We start from the raw sequence: 15079 nt of genomic DNA, 5'->3' as shown, positions 1-15079 counted from the left end.
GGGATGAGGTAGGTGAAAATGGGTGGGCTATTTACCAATAGATTATGTACAGCTGCAGCGATCGGTTAGCTGCTCAGATAGCTGATGTTTGAAGTTGGTGAGGGAGATAAGTCTCCAACTTCAGCGATTTTTGCAATTCGTTCCAGTCACAGGCAGCAGAGTACTGGAACGAAAGGCGGCCGAATGAGGTGTTGGCTTTAGGGATGATCGGTGAGATACACCTGCTGTTGCCATCGTGACCAGTGAACTGAGATAAGGCGGAGCTTACCTAGCCTGGCCTTGTAGATGACCTGGAGCCAGTGGGTCTGGCGACGAATATGTAGCGAGGGCCAGCCGACTAGAGCATACAAGTCGCAGTGGTGGGTAGTATAAGGTGCTTTAGTGACAAAACGGATGGCACTGTGATCAACTGCATCCAGTTTGCTGAGTAGAATGTTTGAAGCGATTTTGTAGATGACATAGCCGAAGTCGAGGATCGGTAGGATAGTCAGTTTTACTAGGGTAAGCTTGGCAGCGTGAGTGAAGGAGGCTTTGTTGCGGAATAGAAAGCCGACTCTTGATTTGATTTTCGATTGGAGACGTTTGATATGGGTCTGGAAGGAGAGTGCAGTCTAGCCAGACACCTAGGTACTTATAGGTGTCCACATATTCAAGGTCGGAACCATCCAGTGTGGTGATGCTAGTCGGGCATGCGGGTGCAGGCAGCGATCGGTTGAAAAGCATGCATTTGGTTTTACTAGCGTTTAAGAGCAGTTGGAGGCCACGGAAGGAGTGTTGTATGGCATTGAAGCTCGTTTGGAGGTTAGATAGCACAGTGTCCAATAACGGGCCGAAAGTATATAGAATGGTGTCGTCTGCGTAGAGGTGGATCAGGGAATTGCCCGCAGCAAGAGCAACATCATTGATATATACAGAGAAAAGAGTCGGCCCGAGAATTGAACCCTGTGGCACCCCCATAGAGACTGCCAGAGGACCGGACAGCATGCCCTCCGATTTGACACACTGAACTCTGTCTGCAAAGTAATTGGTGAACCAGGCAAGGCAGTCATCCGAAAAACCGAGGCTACTGAGTCTGCCGATAGGAATCTGGTGATTGACAGAGTCGAAAGCCTTGGCAAGGTCGATGAAGACGGCTGCACAGTACTGTCTTTTATCGATGTCGTTTAGTACCTTGAGTGTGGCTGAGGTGCACCCGTGACCGGCTCGGAAACCAGATTGCATAGCGGAGAAGGTACGGTGGGATTCGAGATGGTCAGTGACCTGTTTGTTGACTTGGCTTTCGAAGACCTTAGATAGGCAGGGCAGAATGGATATAGGTCTGTAACAGTTTGGGTCCAGGGTGTCTCCCCCTTTGAAGAGGGGGATGACTGCAGCAGCTTTCCAATCCTTGGGGATCTCAGACGATATGAAAGAGAAGTTGAACAGGCTGGTAATAGGGGTTGTGACAATGGCGGCGGATAGTTTCAGAAATACAGGGTCCAGATTGTCAAGCCCAGCTGATTTATACGAGTCCAGGTTTTGCAGCTCTTTCAGAACATCTGCTATCTGGATTTGGGTAAAGGAGAACCTGGAGAGGCTTGGGCGAGGAGCTGCGGGGGGGCCGGAGCTGTTGGCCGAGGTAGGAGTGGCCAGGCGGAAGGCATGGCCAGCCGTTGAGAAATGCTTGTTGAAGTTTTCGATAATCACGGATTTGTCGGTGGTGACCGTGTTCCCTAGCCTCAGTGCAGTGGGCAGCTGGGAGGAGGTGCTCTTGTTCTCCATGGACTTCAGTGTCCCAGAACTTTTTGGAGTTGGAACTACAGGATGCAAACTTCTTCCTGAAGAAGCTGGCCTTAGCTTTCCTGACTGACTGCGTGTATTGGTTCCTGACTTCCCTGAACAGTTGCATGTCGCGGGGACTGTTCGATGCTATTGCAGTCCGCCACAGGATGTTTTTGTGCTGGTCGAGGGCAGTCAGGTCTGGAGTGAACCAAGGGCTGTATCTGTTCTTAGTACTGCATTTTTTTGAACGGAGCATGCTTATCTAAAATGGTGAGGAAGTTACTCTTAAAGAATGACCAGGCATCCTCAACTGACGGGATGAGGTCAATGTCCTTCCAGGATACCTGGGCCAGGTCGATTAGAAAGACCTGCTCACAGGAGTGTTTTAGGGAACGTTTGACAGTGATGAGGGATGGTCGTTTGACTGCGGCACCGTAGCGGATACAGGCAATGAGGCAGTGGTCGCTGAGATCCTGGTTGAAGACAGCGGAGGTATATTTGGAGGGCCAGTTGGTCAGGATGACGTCTATGAGGGTGCCCTTGCTTACAGAGTTAGGGTTGTACCTGGTGGGTTCCTTGATGATTTGTGTGGGATTGAGGGCATCTAGCTTAGATTGTAGGACTGCCGGGGTGTTAAGCATATCCCAGTTTAGGTCATCTAACAGAAACTCTGAAGCTTGATGGGGGCAATCAATTCACAAATGGTGTCCAGGGCACAGCTGGGAGCTGAGGGGGGTCGGTAAGCAGGCGGCAACAGTGAGAGACTTTTTTCTGGAGAGAGTAATTTTCAGAATTAGTAGTTCGAACTGTTTGGGTATGGACCTGGAAAGTATGACATTACTTTGCGGTCTATCTCTGCAGTAGACTGCAACTCCTCCCCCTTTGGCAGATCTATCTTGACGGAAGATGTTATAGTTGGGTATGGAAATCTCTGAATTTTTGGTGGCCTTCATGAGCCAGGATTCAGACACGGCAAGGACATCAGGGTTAGCAGAGTGTGCTAAAGCAGTGAGTAAAACAAACTTAGGGAGGAGGCTTCTGATGTTGACATGCATGAAACCAAGGCTTTTTCGATCACAGAAGTCAACAAATGAGGGTTCCTGGGGACATGCAGGGCCTGGGTTTACCTCCACATCACCCGCAGAACAGAGGAGGAGTAGTATGAGGGTGCGGCTAAAGGCTATCAAAACTGGTCGCCTAGAGCGTTGGGGGCAGAGAATAAGAGGAGCAGGTTTCTGGGCATGGTAGAATATATTCAGGGCATAATGCGCAGACAGGGGTATGGTGGGGTGCGGGTATGGCGGAGGTAAGCCCAGGGACTGGGTGATGATGAGAGAGGTTTTATCTCTGGACATGCTGGTTGTAAAATGGGTGAGGTCACCGCATATGTGGGAGGTGGGACAAAGGAGGTATCGGGTATGAGGAGTGGGACTAAGGGGCTCCACTGTGAACTAAAACAAAGATAACTAACCTGAGCAACAGTATACAAGGCATATTGACATTTGAGAGAGACATACAGCGAGGCATACAGTAATCACAGGTGTTGAATTGGGAAAGCTAGCTAAAACAGTGGGTGAGACAACAGCTAATCAGCTAGCATAACAACAGCAGGTAAAATGGCATTGACTAGGCAACGGGGCCGACAGAAATCAGACAAGCAGAATGGAGTACCGTGATTAATGGACAGTCCAGCGCGCATCAGCTATGTAGCCAAGTGATCAGAGTCCAGGGGCAGCGGTGGATGAGGCAGGGGGGCTGGACTGGCGGGTGTTATCCAGGTAAAAAAAAAAAAAAACTGCCCTTCAAGCCAATCAGAAACGAGTATTCAACAATGCCATGGTATAATTTATTATATATAGAATGCTATTTTTCAAAGCTAAAGGTTTTGTAGGTTAAGTGGTAAAGAATTCTGCATTAACCAACCTCGTTCATTATGTAAGCAGCGGAGGAGGATGTAGCATTCAGCTTAGCGTGAACGCATCTTCATGTCGTGGCCTTTTCAAGATCCTGGTTAAGGAGAAAGGTCAATGATGTCATGGGAGGGAGGCGTTTATGGATGCATCGTGGCTCTCGTGCTTGATCTGCGACTGTTGCTCTTAAAGAACGGCTCACACCAAGACTAGAACCTAGTGTACTACTTTTGACGAGGACTCATAGGGCAACGGTAAAGAGTAGTGCACTATGTAGGGAATAGGGTGCCATTTGGGACATATACTACAAGGGTCTGCTTTCTTTGCCCTCTGGCACTCGGACCAATGAGGCGGCCAGATGATTACCTAATACTTGATGACTGGAAACAAGTATTGTCCGAGTGAACTTCTCAGATGTACTGTCATCAAACTAGTAGGGACAGATACTACAAAAATGTGTACGTGTAACAGATGGGGATTTGTAAAGACTCCTGAACCTGAGATGTAGCCACTTGTTGCCAATTTGAATCCTTTTTGGTGTCGTGGCTGGCTAAGTACATTTTAGGAGGGTGTGTTTGCTAGGACCAGGTCCCAGGGTCTAGTCTCGGTGTGAGCTGGAGTAGGTGGTACGGCTACCTCTAACGTCCGCCACAAGATAAATGCTTCCAATACGCCTTTGTTTAAAATGTATCTGCTCTTCATTCATCTCCATCAATCCCAGGATGCACTGGAAACGGCGGCAAGGGCAGATTGTCCCTGGACGGTGGTGCTCACTACATGAAAGAGCTGGAAGAAGAAACAGTGCGGAGCAAATACCAACACAGCGTCGGCGTCCTCAAACCTATCCGCTCCACCAGCAAGTAGCACCACCGGACACTGTTACAGGTGCATATCGGTAGGACCTAGAGTACTTCCTTGCAAGGCCAAGTGATCAGGAAAGACTAAGTCCTAGATATACAGTTGAAGTCAGAAGTTTACATGAACTAGTTAATGACTCCAACCTAAGTGTTTCAACCACTCCACAAATTCCTTGTTAACGAACTATTTTATCAGGTAAGTTGACTGACAACACATTCTCATTTGCAGCAACAACCTGGGGAATAGTTACAGGGGAGAGGAGGATGAGCCAATTGAAAACTGGGGATTATTAGGTGACCGTGATGGTTTGAGGGCCAGATTGGGAATTTAGCCAGGACACCAGGGTTAACACTCCTACGATAAGTGCTATGGGATCTTTAATGACTGCAGAGTCAGGACACCCGTTTAACATCCCATCTGAAAGGCAGCATCCTACACAGGGCAGTGTCCCCAATCACTGCCCTCGGGCATTGGGATATTTTTCAGACCAGAGGAAAGAGTGCCTCCTACTGGCCCTCCAACACCACTTCCAGCAGCATCTGTTCTCCCATCCAGGGACTGACCAGGACCAACCCTGCTTAGCTTCAGAAGCAAGCCAGCAGGGTGGTATGCTGCTGGCTATAGTGGTGGTATGCTGCTGGCTATAGTTTTGGTCAGTTAGGACATGTACTTTGTGCATGGCACAAGTCATTTTTCCAACTGTTTACAGATAGATTCTTTCACTATCACAATTCCAGTGGGTCAGAAGTTTACATACACTAAATTGACTGTGCCTATAGACAGCTTGGAAAATTCCAGAAAATTGTTATGTCTTTAGAAGCTCAAATGATGTCAATTAGCCTATTGGAGGTGTATCTGGGGCTGTATTTCAAGACCTACCTTCAAACTCAGTGCCTCTTTGCTTGACATCATGGGAAAATCATAAGAAATCAAGACCTCAGAAAAACATTGTAGACCTCCACAAGTCTGGTTCATCAATGAACAATTTCACTTATCAAAAACACAGTCCTATGGCGTACACAAACGTCAGCAGGACCAGCTACACAATACAATTTCATACAGACCAACAACGAATCACAAGACATACCAAGAAGCTCTCTCTGAGCAACAACCAACACAAGACATACCGAGAAGCTCTCTCTGAGCAACAACCAACACAAGACATACCAAGAAGCTCTCTCTGAGCAACAACCAACACAAGACATACCAAGAAGCTCTCTCCCCTAAAAAAGGAACACTGGCTTTTATCCAGCTGGAGAAGGAGTTTGTACTTGCAGACAGCTGTATCCCCTGACGAGAGGGTGGGGTCTGCTCCAATCGTTCATGGGGCCGACCAATCAGCTGCTTGGGGGAAACCAGGAAGCCATTTCCTGAAATACACATACCTAAACACAAACCCACAACACAGAAATTGGGGAACGTAACAGTGTGCGAGCAAGGAGGCCTACAAATCTGACTCAGGTACACCAGCTCTGTCAGGAGGAATGGGCCAAAATTCACCCAACTTATTGTGGGAAGCTTGTGGAAGGCTACCTGAAACGTTTGACCCAAGTTAAACAATTTAAAGGCAATGCTACCAAATACTAATTGAGTATGTAAACTTCTTACCCCCCGGGAATGTGATGAAAGAAATTAAATCTGAAATAAATCATTCTCTCTACTATTATTCGGATATTTCACATTCTTAAAATAAAGTGGTGATCCTAACTGACCTAAGACAGGGAATTCTTACTGGTATTAAATGTCAGGAATTGTGAAAAAGTGAGTTTAAATGTATTTGGCTAAGGTGTATGTAAACTTCCGACTTTAACTGTAGGTGCTCTCTCACCTCTATTGGTATGGCCCTTTTTTAGAATAATATATTTTACAGTAACCTGGCCTAGACCACCAAAGAGCAAGTGGCAACATGGTGGCAAGGAATAACTAAGGAGGAACTCTTGAGAGAGAGACTCCTCTTGCTGTACACGAGTAGAAGTTCCTCTAACTTTCTGTCCCCCACAACTCCACCCCACTCCCCCCACAGGCACAAGCACCTGGTGGACAATGCGGGCCTCTTCTCCTTCATGACCTTCAACTGGCTGACCCCGTTGGCCCTTCACGCCCACCGCAAAGGCCAGCTGCAGCTGGAGGATGTGTGGGCCGTGTCCCAGTTTGAAAGCTGCAAGGTCAACCGCCACAGGTCAGTACTGATTGCTGCACATATGGGGTCAAGAAGGTCAACCTTCCAAGGATAGGTAATGGAATGATGCCAAGAACCCGCTTGGCCTGGGTCTCAGCCTCTGTCTTATTTGTCAACATTTTAACGGGTCTTGGTCTCTACCCTTTGGTCTTGGTCTGGGTCTCAAGAGGTTTGGGTCAGAGTTCTCAACAGTTGTAGTTTTTCCCCCTTAAGAAAATGTGTTTTATTGTTTTATGGACTGTGATAATCAAAATGTAGAGGGGGGACAGTTTCAGAGGAAGACAGAGAAAAGGCTGAGATGGGATTTGTACCCATATGTGGTGCCTGACTCTGGCACGACAGTTCCAGTCTTGACCCTTAGTAGAGGGAGAATAGAGTGAGTGATTGTTGGTCGACTGTGGTTTGATCGCCTGTGTGTGCGCAGGTTGGCCGGGCTATGGGAGGAGGAGCGCAGGGTGAAAGGGGACGAGGCGTCCACGTGCGGTGTGGTCTGGGCCTTCTGTCGGACGCGCCTGCTTCTCTCCATCCTCAGCCTCATGGTCACCCAGCTAGCCGGCTTCAGTGGCCCGGTAAGTAACGTCATCTCATCCTTCCCCTGTGGAGGCTTTCTTTCAGTAGCGCTCTCTCCCCCTGCCTCTGTCCCCTTCCCTCCATCAAGGCTGAGGCCTACAGGTGAGTGTTACATGTGTTAGGATGTCTCAATGTTAACCCTTTACACTCGTGGGAATTGGCCTGTGTGGACAGGGATAAATTTAAATGTTTCTTACAGAAGAAATATGAAAAGCATAAGCATGGTAGCAATTGAAAGGGGAACGTTTGGAGATTATGGGAAAATGATTAGACCTAAATTGAGGACACAACCGTTCACCTGACACAAGACTGAATCCAAGCATTACACTGTTGATTTTATGTGCATTTTACATTTACTGTACTTTTCATCGCATTTGTTTACAACGAAATCTGAAAAAACTCTGGATTCATTCAGTAACATGATACGAAGTTTCACGGTAAATGTGGGGTAGGTGCAACATAAGACAAAAAAAGGACAAGGGTTTGAGTGAAGGGTCTAACTGGTGTCTCCAAGTGGCTATACACACCTCTCCAAAGTGTGCAGTTCCTAGGTCATTTCAATGCACTTTTATGACTAAACTAGTCTTTTTTTTAGTTTTCCTAGCTGTGCCGTTAAGGAACTAGAGCAAGCACAATTGTATTTGTTTTGTTTGGAACACAACCCTGCATCACACAATTACTGTTGTTTACTCAATCCAAAAATGGCCCATTATAAATGGCGATCTGGTTCAGGTGGGAATCATTTGAAAGCGTGTCCCATTGCCAACATGGCCAGCTAAGTTCTAAAATATGATATTAGTGTTAGGCTTCACTAGACAGTTCAGAGAAACAGATGGTCATTTTGCTTTGCATAGAAAGAGGTTTGGGTGCGTGAGTGCATTCAGGTGAGTATTCTGCAGTGAATTTTTGAACAGAATGAGCCTATGACACCATGTCATTTAACTGTGGATCAAAAACGTTGACACTAAATATGAGTTTTATGTTGAATGCACATTTGGACTCACAGGTGTTTTGGCTTGCTTGTATGACATCAATGTGGTATTTATGATAATCATTAACGTCTCATCTTTCAAAATGCATCGAGTCCTCTTACTTTACAGCATTTCCCTTCAGACAACAAAGTTGCCCAATAGGCAGAAGGGATGAGCGCAACTTCTAATCAAGTTCAGGACGGCTGTGAGTGAAAACCGATACAGTGCTATGAAGCGCAGAGCCTGAGCTCTGATGTAATTTATAGCATGTTACTGTACAGCCACTGTGTTCCAATTTAGGTGCTTACCAGTGCTCAAATCTGACATTTTCAACCCGTTTACTTACGGGTACGAGTGTAAAGGGCTACAATGTGGTCTGAAACATGCCTTACTGACCACTCATTCTAAACAAATGAACTGGATACTACAGGAGGGTTATGGAATGGGTTGTTTTGGGGTTTTTACCAGTCCAACTCAAATCTGTTTCTTTTCGATTCAAATGGTGTCATCTTGGATCCATTGTGTCTGGGTAGGGTGGTCTGACTGGGAGCCTCTTCTACAGGGAATGGGTTGGGTGGTCTGACTGGGAGCCTCTTCTACAGGGGCTGGGTAGGGTGGTCTTTCTGGGAGCCTCTTCTACAGGGGCTGGGTAGGGTGGTCTTTCTGGGAGCCTCTTCTACAGGGGCTGGGTAGGGTGGTCTTTCTGGGAGCCTCTTCTACAGGGGCTGGGTAGGGTGGTCTGGCTGGGAGCCTCTTGTACAGGGGCTGGGTAGGGTGGTCTGACTGGGAGCCTCTTGTACAGGGGCTGGGTAGGGTGGTCTGACTGGGAGCCTCTTCTACAGGGGCTGGGTTGGGTGGTCTGGCTGGGAGCCTCTTCTACAGGGGCTGGGTAGGGTGGTCTTTCTGGGAGCCTCTTCTACAGGGGCTGGGTAGGGTGGTCTTTCTGGGAGCCTCTTCTACAGGGGCTGGGTAGGGTGGTCTGGCTGGGAGCCTCTTCTACAGGGGCTGGGTAGGGTGGTCTGTCTGGGAGCCTCTTCTACAGGGGCTGGGTAGGGTGGTCTGGCTGGGAGCCTCTTCTACAGGGGCTGGGTAGGGTGGTCTGACTGGGAGCCTCTTCTACAGGGGCTGGGTTGGGTGGTCTGGCTGGGAGCCTCTTCTACAGGGGCTGGGTAGGGTGGTCTTTCTGGGAGCCTCTTCTACAGGGGCTGGGTAGGGTGGTCTTTCTGGGAGCCTCTTCTACAGGGGCTGGGTAGGGTGGTCTGGCTGGGAGCCTCTTCTACAGGGGCTGGGTAGGGTGGTCTTTCTGGGAGCCTCTTGTACAGGGAATGGGTAGGGTGGTCTGGCTGGGAGCCTCTTGTACAGGGGCTGGGTTGGGTGGTCTGGCTGGGAGCTTCTTCTACAGGGGCTGGGTAGGGTGGTCTGGCTGGGAGCCTCTTCTACAGGGGCTGGGTAGGGTGGTCTTTCTGGGAGCCTCTTCTACAGGGGCTGGGTAGGGTGGTCTTTCTGGGAGCCTCTTCTACAGGGGCTGGGTAGGGTGGTCTGGCTGGGAGCCTCTTCTACAAGGAATGGGTAGGGTGGTCTGGCTGGGAGCCTCTTGTACAGGGGCTGGGTTGGGTGGTCTGGCTGGGAGCTTCTTCTACAGGGGCTGGGTAGGGTGGTCTGACTGGGAGCCTCTTCTACAGGGGCTGGGTAGGGTGGTCTGGCTGGGAGCCTCTTCTACAGGGAATGGGTAGGGTGGTCTGGCTGGGAGCCTCTTCTACAGGGGCTGGGTAGGGTGGTCTTTCTGGGAGCCTCTTCTACAGGGAATGGGTAGGGTGGTCTGGCTGGGAGCCTCTTCTACAGGGGCTGGGTAGGGTGGTCTGGCTGGGAGCTTCTTCTACAGGGGCTGGGTAGGGTGGTCTGACTGGGAGCCTCTTCTACAAGGAATGGGTAGGGTGGTCTGGCTGGGAGCCTCTTGTACAGGGGCTGGGTTGGGTGGTCTGGCTGGGAGCTTCTTCTACAGGGGCTGGGTAGGGTGGTCTGACTGGGAGCCTCTTCTACAGGGGCTGGGTAGGGTGGTCTGGCTGGGAGCCTCTTCTACAGGGGCTGGGTTGGGTGGTCTGGCTGGGAGCCTCTTGTACAGGGGCTGGGTTGGGTGGTCTGGCTGGGAGCTTCTTCTACAGGGGCTGGGTAGGGTGGTCTTTCTGGGAGCCTCTTCTACAGGGGCTGGGTAGGGTGGTCTGGCTGGGAGCCTCTTCTACAGGGGCTGGGTTGGGTGGTCTGGCTGGGAGCTTCTTCTACAGGGGCTGGGTAGGGTGGTCTGACTGGGAGCCTCTTCTACAGGGGCTGGGTAGGGTGGTCTGGCTGGGAGCCTCTTCTACAGGGGCTGGGTTGGGTGGTCTGGCTGGGAGCCTCTTGTACAGGGGCTGGGTTGGGTGGTCTGGCTGGGAGCTTCTTCTACAGGGGCTGGGTAGGGTGGTCTTTCTGGGAGCCTCTTCTACAGGGGCTGGGTAGGGTGGTCTGGCTGGGAGCCTCTTCTACAGGGGCTGGGTAGGGTGGTCTTTCTGGGAGCCTCTTCTACAGTAGGTTAGTGTTTTACTGCCCCTAGACAGAGGGGGTCTACAGGTACTGGGTTTGTGTGTGTTACTGCTCCTAGACAGAGGGGGTCTACAGGTAGTGGGTTAGTGTGTGTTACTGCTCCTAGACAGAGGGGGTCTACAGGTAGTGGGTTAGGGTGTGTTACTCTCCTAGACAGAGGGGGTCTACAGGTAGTGGGTTAGTGTGTGTGTTACTGCTCCTAGACAGAGGGGGTCTACAGGTAGTGGGTTAGTGTGTGTGTTACTGCTCCTAGACAGAGGGGGTCTACAGGTAGTGGGTTAGTGTGTTACTGCTCCTAGTCAGAGGGGGTCTACAGGTAGTGGGTTAGTGTGTGTTACTGCTCCTAGACAGAGGGGGTCTACAGGTAGTGGGTTAGTGTGTGTTACTGCTCCTAGACAGAGGAGTCTACAGGTAGTGGGTTAGTGTGTGTTACTGCTCCTAGACAGAGGGGGTCTACAGGTAGTGGGTTAGTGTGTGTTACTGCTCCTAGACAGAGGGGGGGTCTACAGGTAGTGGGTTAGTGTGGGGTACTGCTCCTAGACAGAGGAGATCTACAGGTAGTGGGTTAGTGTGTTACTGCTCGTATACAGAGGGGGTCTACAGGTAGTGAGTGGGTTAGTGTGTTACTGCTCCTAGACAGAGGGGTCTACAGGTAGTGGGTTAGTGTGTGTTACTGATCCTAGATGTTATTGGTTACATACACACACATAAAGTAAGATGTTATTGGTTATATACACACATAAAGTAAGATGTTATTGGTTACATACACACACATAAAGTAAAATGTTATTGGTTACATACACACACCTAAAGTAAGATGTTATTGGTTACATACACACACATAAAGTAAAATGTTATTGGTTACATACACACACCTAAAGTAAGATGTTATTGGTTACATACACACACATAAAGTAAAATGTTATTGGTTACATACACACACATAAAGTAAAATGTTATTGGTTACATACACACACATAAAGTAAAATGTTATTGGTTACATACACACACATAAAGTAAGATGTTATTGGTTACATAAAGTAAGATGTTATTGGTTACATACACACAAATAAAGTAAGATGTTATTGGTTACATACACACCCAAAGTTAGATGTTATTGGTTACATAAAGTAAGATGTTATTGGTTACATACACACAAATAAAGTAAAATGTTATTGGTTACATACACGTGATTAGCAGATGTTATTGGTTACATACACGTAGGAATAAATTAAGACTATATACATATGGAGGGGCGTTGTCAGAGCGGAACGGACTAAGATACAGTAGAATAGTATAGAATACTATATATACACATGAGATGAGTAATGCCAGATATGTAAACATTATTAAGTGACTAAGATACAGTAGAATAGTATAGAAAACAGTATATACATATGAGATGAGTAATGCCAGATATGTAAACATTATTACAGTGACTGGTGTTCCATTCCTTAAAGTGGCCAGTAATTTCTAGTCTGACTATAGGCAGCAGCCTCTATTATGTTAGTGATGGCTGTTTAGCAGTCTGATGGCCTTGAGATAGAAGCTGTTTTTCAGTCTCTCGGTCCCAACTTTGATGCACCTGTACTGACCTCGCCTTCTGGATGATAGCGGGGTGAACAGGCAGTGGTTTGTGTGGTTGATATCCTTGATGATCTTTTTGGCCTTCCTGTGACATTGGGTGCTGTAGGTGTCCTGGAGGGCATGTAATTGGCCCCCGGTATGCGTTATGCAGACCGCACCACCCTCTGGAGAGCCCTGCAGTTGCGGGCTGTGTAGTTGCCGTACCAGGTGGTGATACATTCCGAATGGATGCTTTCAATTGTGCTTCTGTAAAAGTTTGAGGGTTTTAGGTGACAAGACACATTTATTTAGCCTGCTGAGGTTGAAGAGGCTCTGTTGCACCTTCTTCACCACACTGTCTGTGTGGTCCATTTCAGTTTGTCAGTGATGTGTACGCCAAGGAACTTGAAACTTTCCACCTTCTCCACTGTGGTCCCGTCGATGTAGATAGGGGGGTGCACCCGCTGCTGTTTCCTGAAGTCCATGATCATCTCCTTTATTTTGTTGACGTTGAGTGAGAGGTTGTTTTCCAGACACCATACTCCGAGTGGCCTCACCTCCTCCCTGTACGCTGTCTCGTCATCCTTGGTAATCAAGCCTACTACTACTACTATCAAGCCTACTACGGTTGTGTCGTCTGCAATCTTGATGATTGAGTTGGAGGTGTGCATGGCCACGCAGTCATGGGTGAACAGGGAGTACAGGAGGGGGCTGGGCGCGCACCCTTGTGGGGCCCCAGTGTTGAGGATCAGCGGAGTGAAGGTGATGATTCCTACCTTCACCACCTGGGGGCGACCCGTAAGGGAGTCCAGGACCCAGTTGTACAGGGCGGGGTTCAGACCCAGGGCCTCGAGCTTAATGAGGAGCTTGGAGATTACTATGGTGTTGAATGCTGAGCTATAGTTAATAAACAGCATTCTTACATAGGTATTCCTCTTCTCCAGATAGGACAGGGTAGTGTGCAGCGTGATGGCGATTGTGGATCTATTGGGGCGGTAAATAAATTGGAGTGGGTCTAGGGTATCAGGTAAGGTGGAGGTGATAGAGGTGATATGATCCTTGACTAGTCTCTCAAAGCACTTAATGATGACAGAGGTGAGTGCTACAGGGTGATAGTCATTAAGTTCAGTTACCTTTGACTTCTTGGGTACAGGAAGACTGGTGGACATCTTGAAGCATGTGGGGACAGCAGACTGGGATAGGGAGACACACACACACAGAAATCAGAACCATGGACAGCCACATCATATTTAGCTTATGCTGATTGGACTTAATAGTTGTTGTTATCTTTTTGGTGTCAATGTATTCGACTAAGCATTGGTGAGTTGATGGTGTTGAAGTTGAAATGGTGCTGGAATTAGTGGAGGCATCTCCTGTTTTCTTTGCGTCTTGCGGTAACTCTCTGGTTCTAAATCAATAGTTGTTTAGTGGTCCGAAAATGTCAGAAGCATTAACTTGCTTGACCATGCTGTAGGTCATGTAACTGTTTGTTACATATTAATGCCTATGATTTTGGAACGAGATGTTCGAAGAGCATGTAGTGTATATATCACGGTCACAAGGCATAGGGTTATAGAGCAAACGAGGCAATTATCACAGCACATAGGTTGATGTAATATGGCTTTTTGGGGGGGGCTTGGCTTCCCCAGTGATTATACCCACGCATCCCTACTGTTCTATAGTAACTGATCCGTCGTCAGTATTGTGAAATATATCTTTTTTTATATAGAAATATTTTAATATAGAACATTTATCTGAGAGCAGCGCTGGATTTCGTTCGATCCTTTTCAGTATCGACACATGCTCCAAAGACGCACGTAGCAAAGGCTCTCTCTCCGTGGTGTTTTGGGAAACGAACGTTACATCCTCGGCTGTTGTTGGAACGGTGTGTTTAAAACACTCGTAAGCATGTTCCGTGCTATCGGGCAAGGGCCCTTGTCTATAATGATGAGAGGGATGCCAACCTAAACTAAGCATCTACACCAAACACATTGCATATGATCTAACAACAGACAGACGAATGGCCGTTACTTGTAGGCTAAGCCGTGTTTCCTTATAGTCTACGTGATACAAATCTGTCCGTATTTTGCTACATCTTCAAGAGTTCAAATGAAATGTCTTGTTCATTTCATTCCCAGTCCTCTAGAGGGAGTTTCATTGGAATGTCGATAGGAGGGGCTATTGTCCCACATCGGCGGACAGATGTTACAATGAGCAGGGTGTCGGTGTCCGCCGATGTGGAGCGCAATCCGAGGCTCATGACAGGGGCAAATGAACCCAATTACGTTATTTTGTGATGAGACTGCAACGGACAAAAGTAATACCACGTTTTTACGTGTTTTATTTGGACACATCTGTCCGCATTTGGTGTCGTGCAGGGTCCGTCTCACGAAGTGGAGCGAAGAGTTGACAACAGCCGGGAAAACAGGCTAGAGGAGACACTGGAATATCCAGCGACAGGGAGGGAGAAAGCGGAAACCGGGCTGGATGTAACGGGATTTACCCTCCCCAGCGGTTCGCCATGGGGGAGACCAAAATTATCTATCATCTGGACGACCAGGAAACTCCCTACCTGGTCAAATTGCCCATCGCTGCCGACAGGGTTACTCTTGCCGACTTCAAAAATGCCCTCAATAAACCCAACTATACATTTTTCTTTAAATCTATGGACGATGATTTCGGGTAAG

General features: G+C 48.2%; 1 protein-coding gene across 1 annotated transcript in view; it reads left to right on the top strand.

Annotated features, from left to right (window-relative positions):
• The first annotated feature begins 14569 nt into the window (after positions 1-14569).
• The window catches only part of LOC118365911 (segment polarity protein dishevelled homolog DVL-3-like), a 50829-nt gene continuing 50319 nt past the window's right edge, over positions 14570-15079 (top strand). Inside the window, 1 exon segment of the mRNA XM_052491646.1 lies at positions 14570-15074. Coding sequence (XP_052347606.1) covers positions 14914-15074 — 161 coding nt within the window. The 5' untranslated portion in view covers positions 14570-14913.

Source organism: Oncorhynchus keta, chromosome 33, assembly GCF_023373465.1.
Source record: "Oncorhynchus keta strain PuntledgeMale-10-30-2019 chromosome 33, Oket_V2, whole genome shotgun sequence".
Classification (NCBI taxonomy): Eukaryota; Metazoa; Chordata; class Actinopteri; order Salmoniformes; family Salmonidae; genus Oncorhynchus; species Oncorhynchus keta.
Note: the sequence above shows the minus strand (reverse complement) of the source record. Positions and strands in the feature narration are given on the sequence as shown.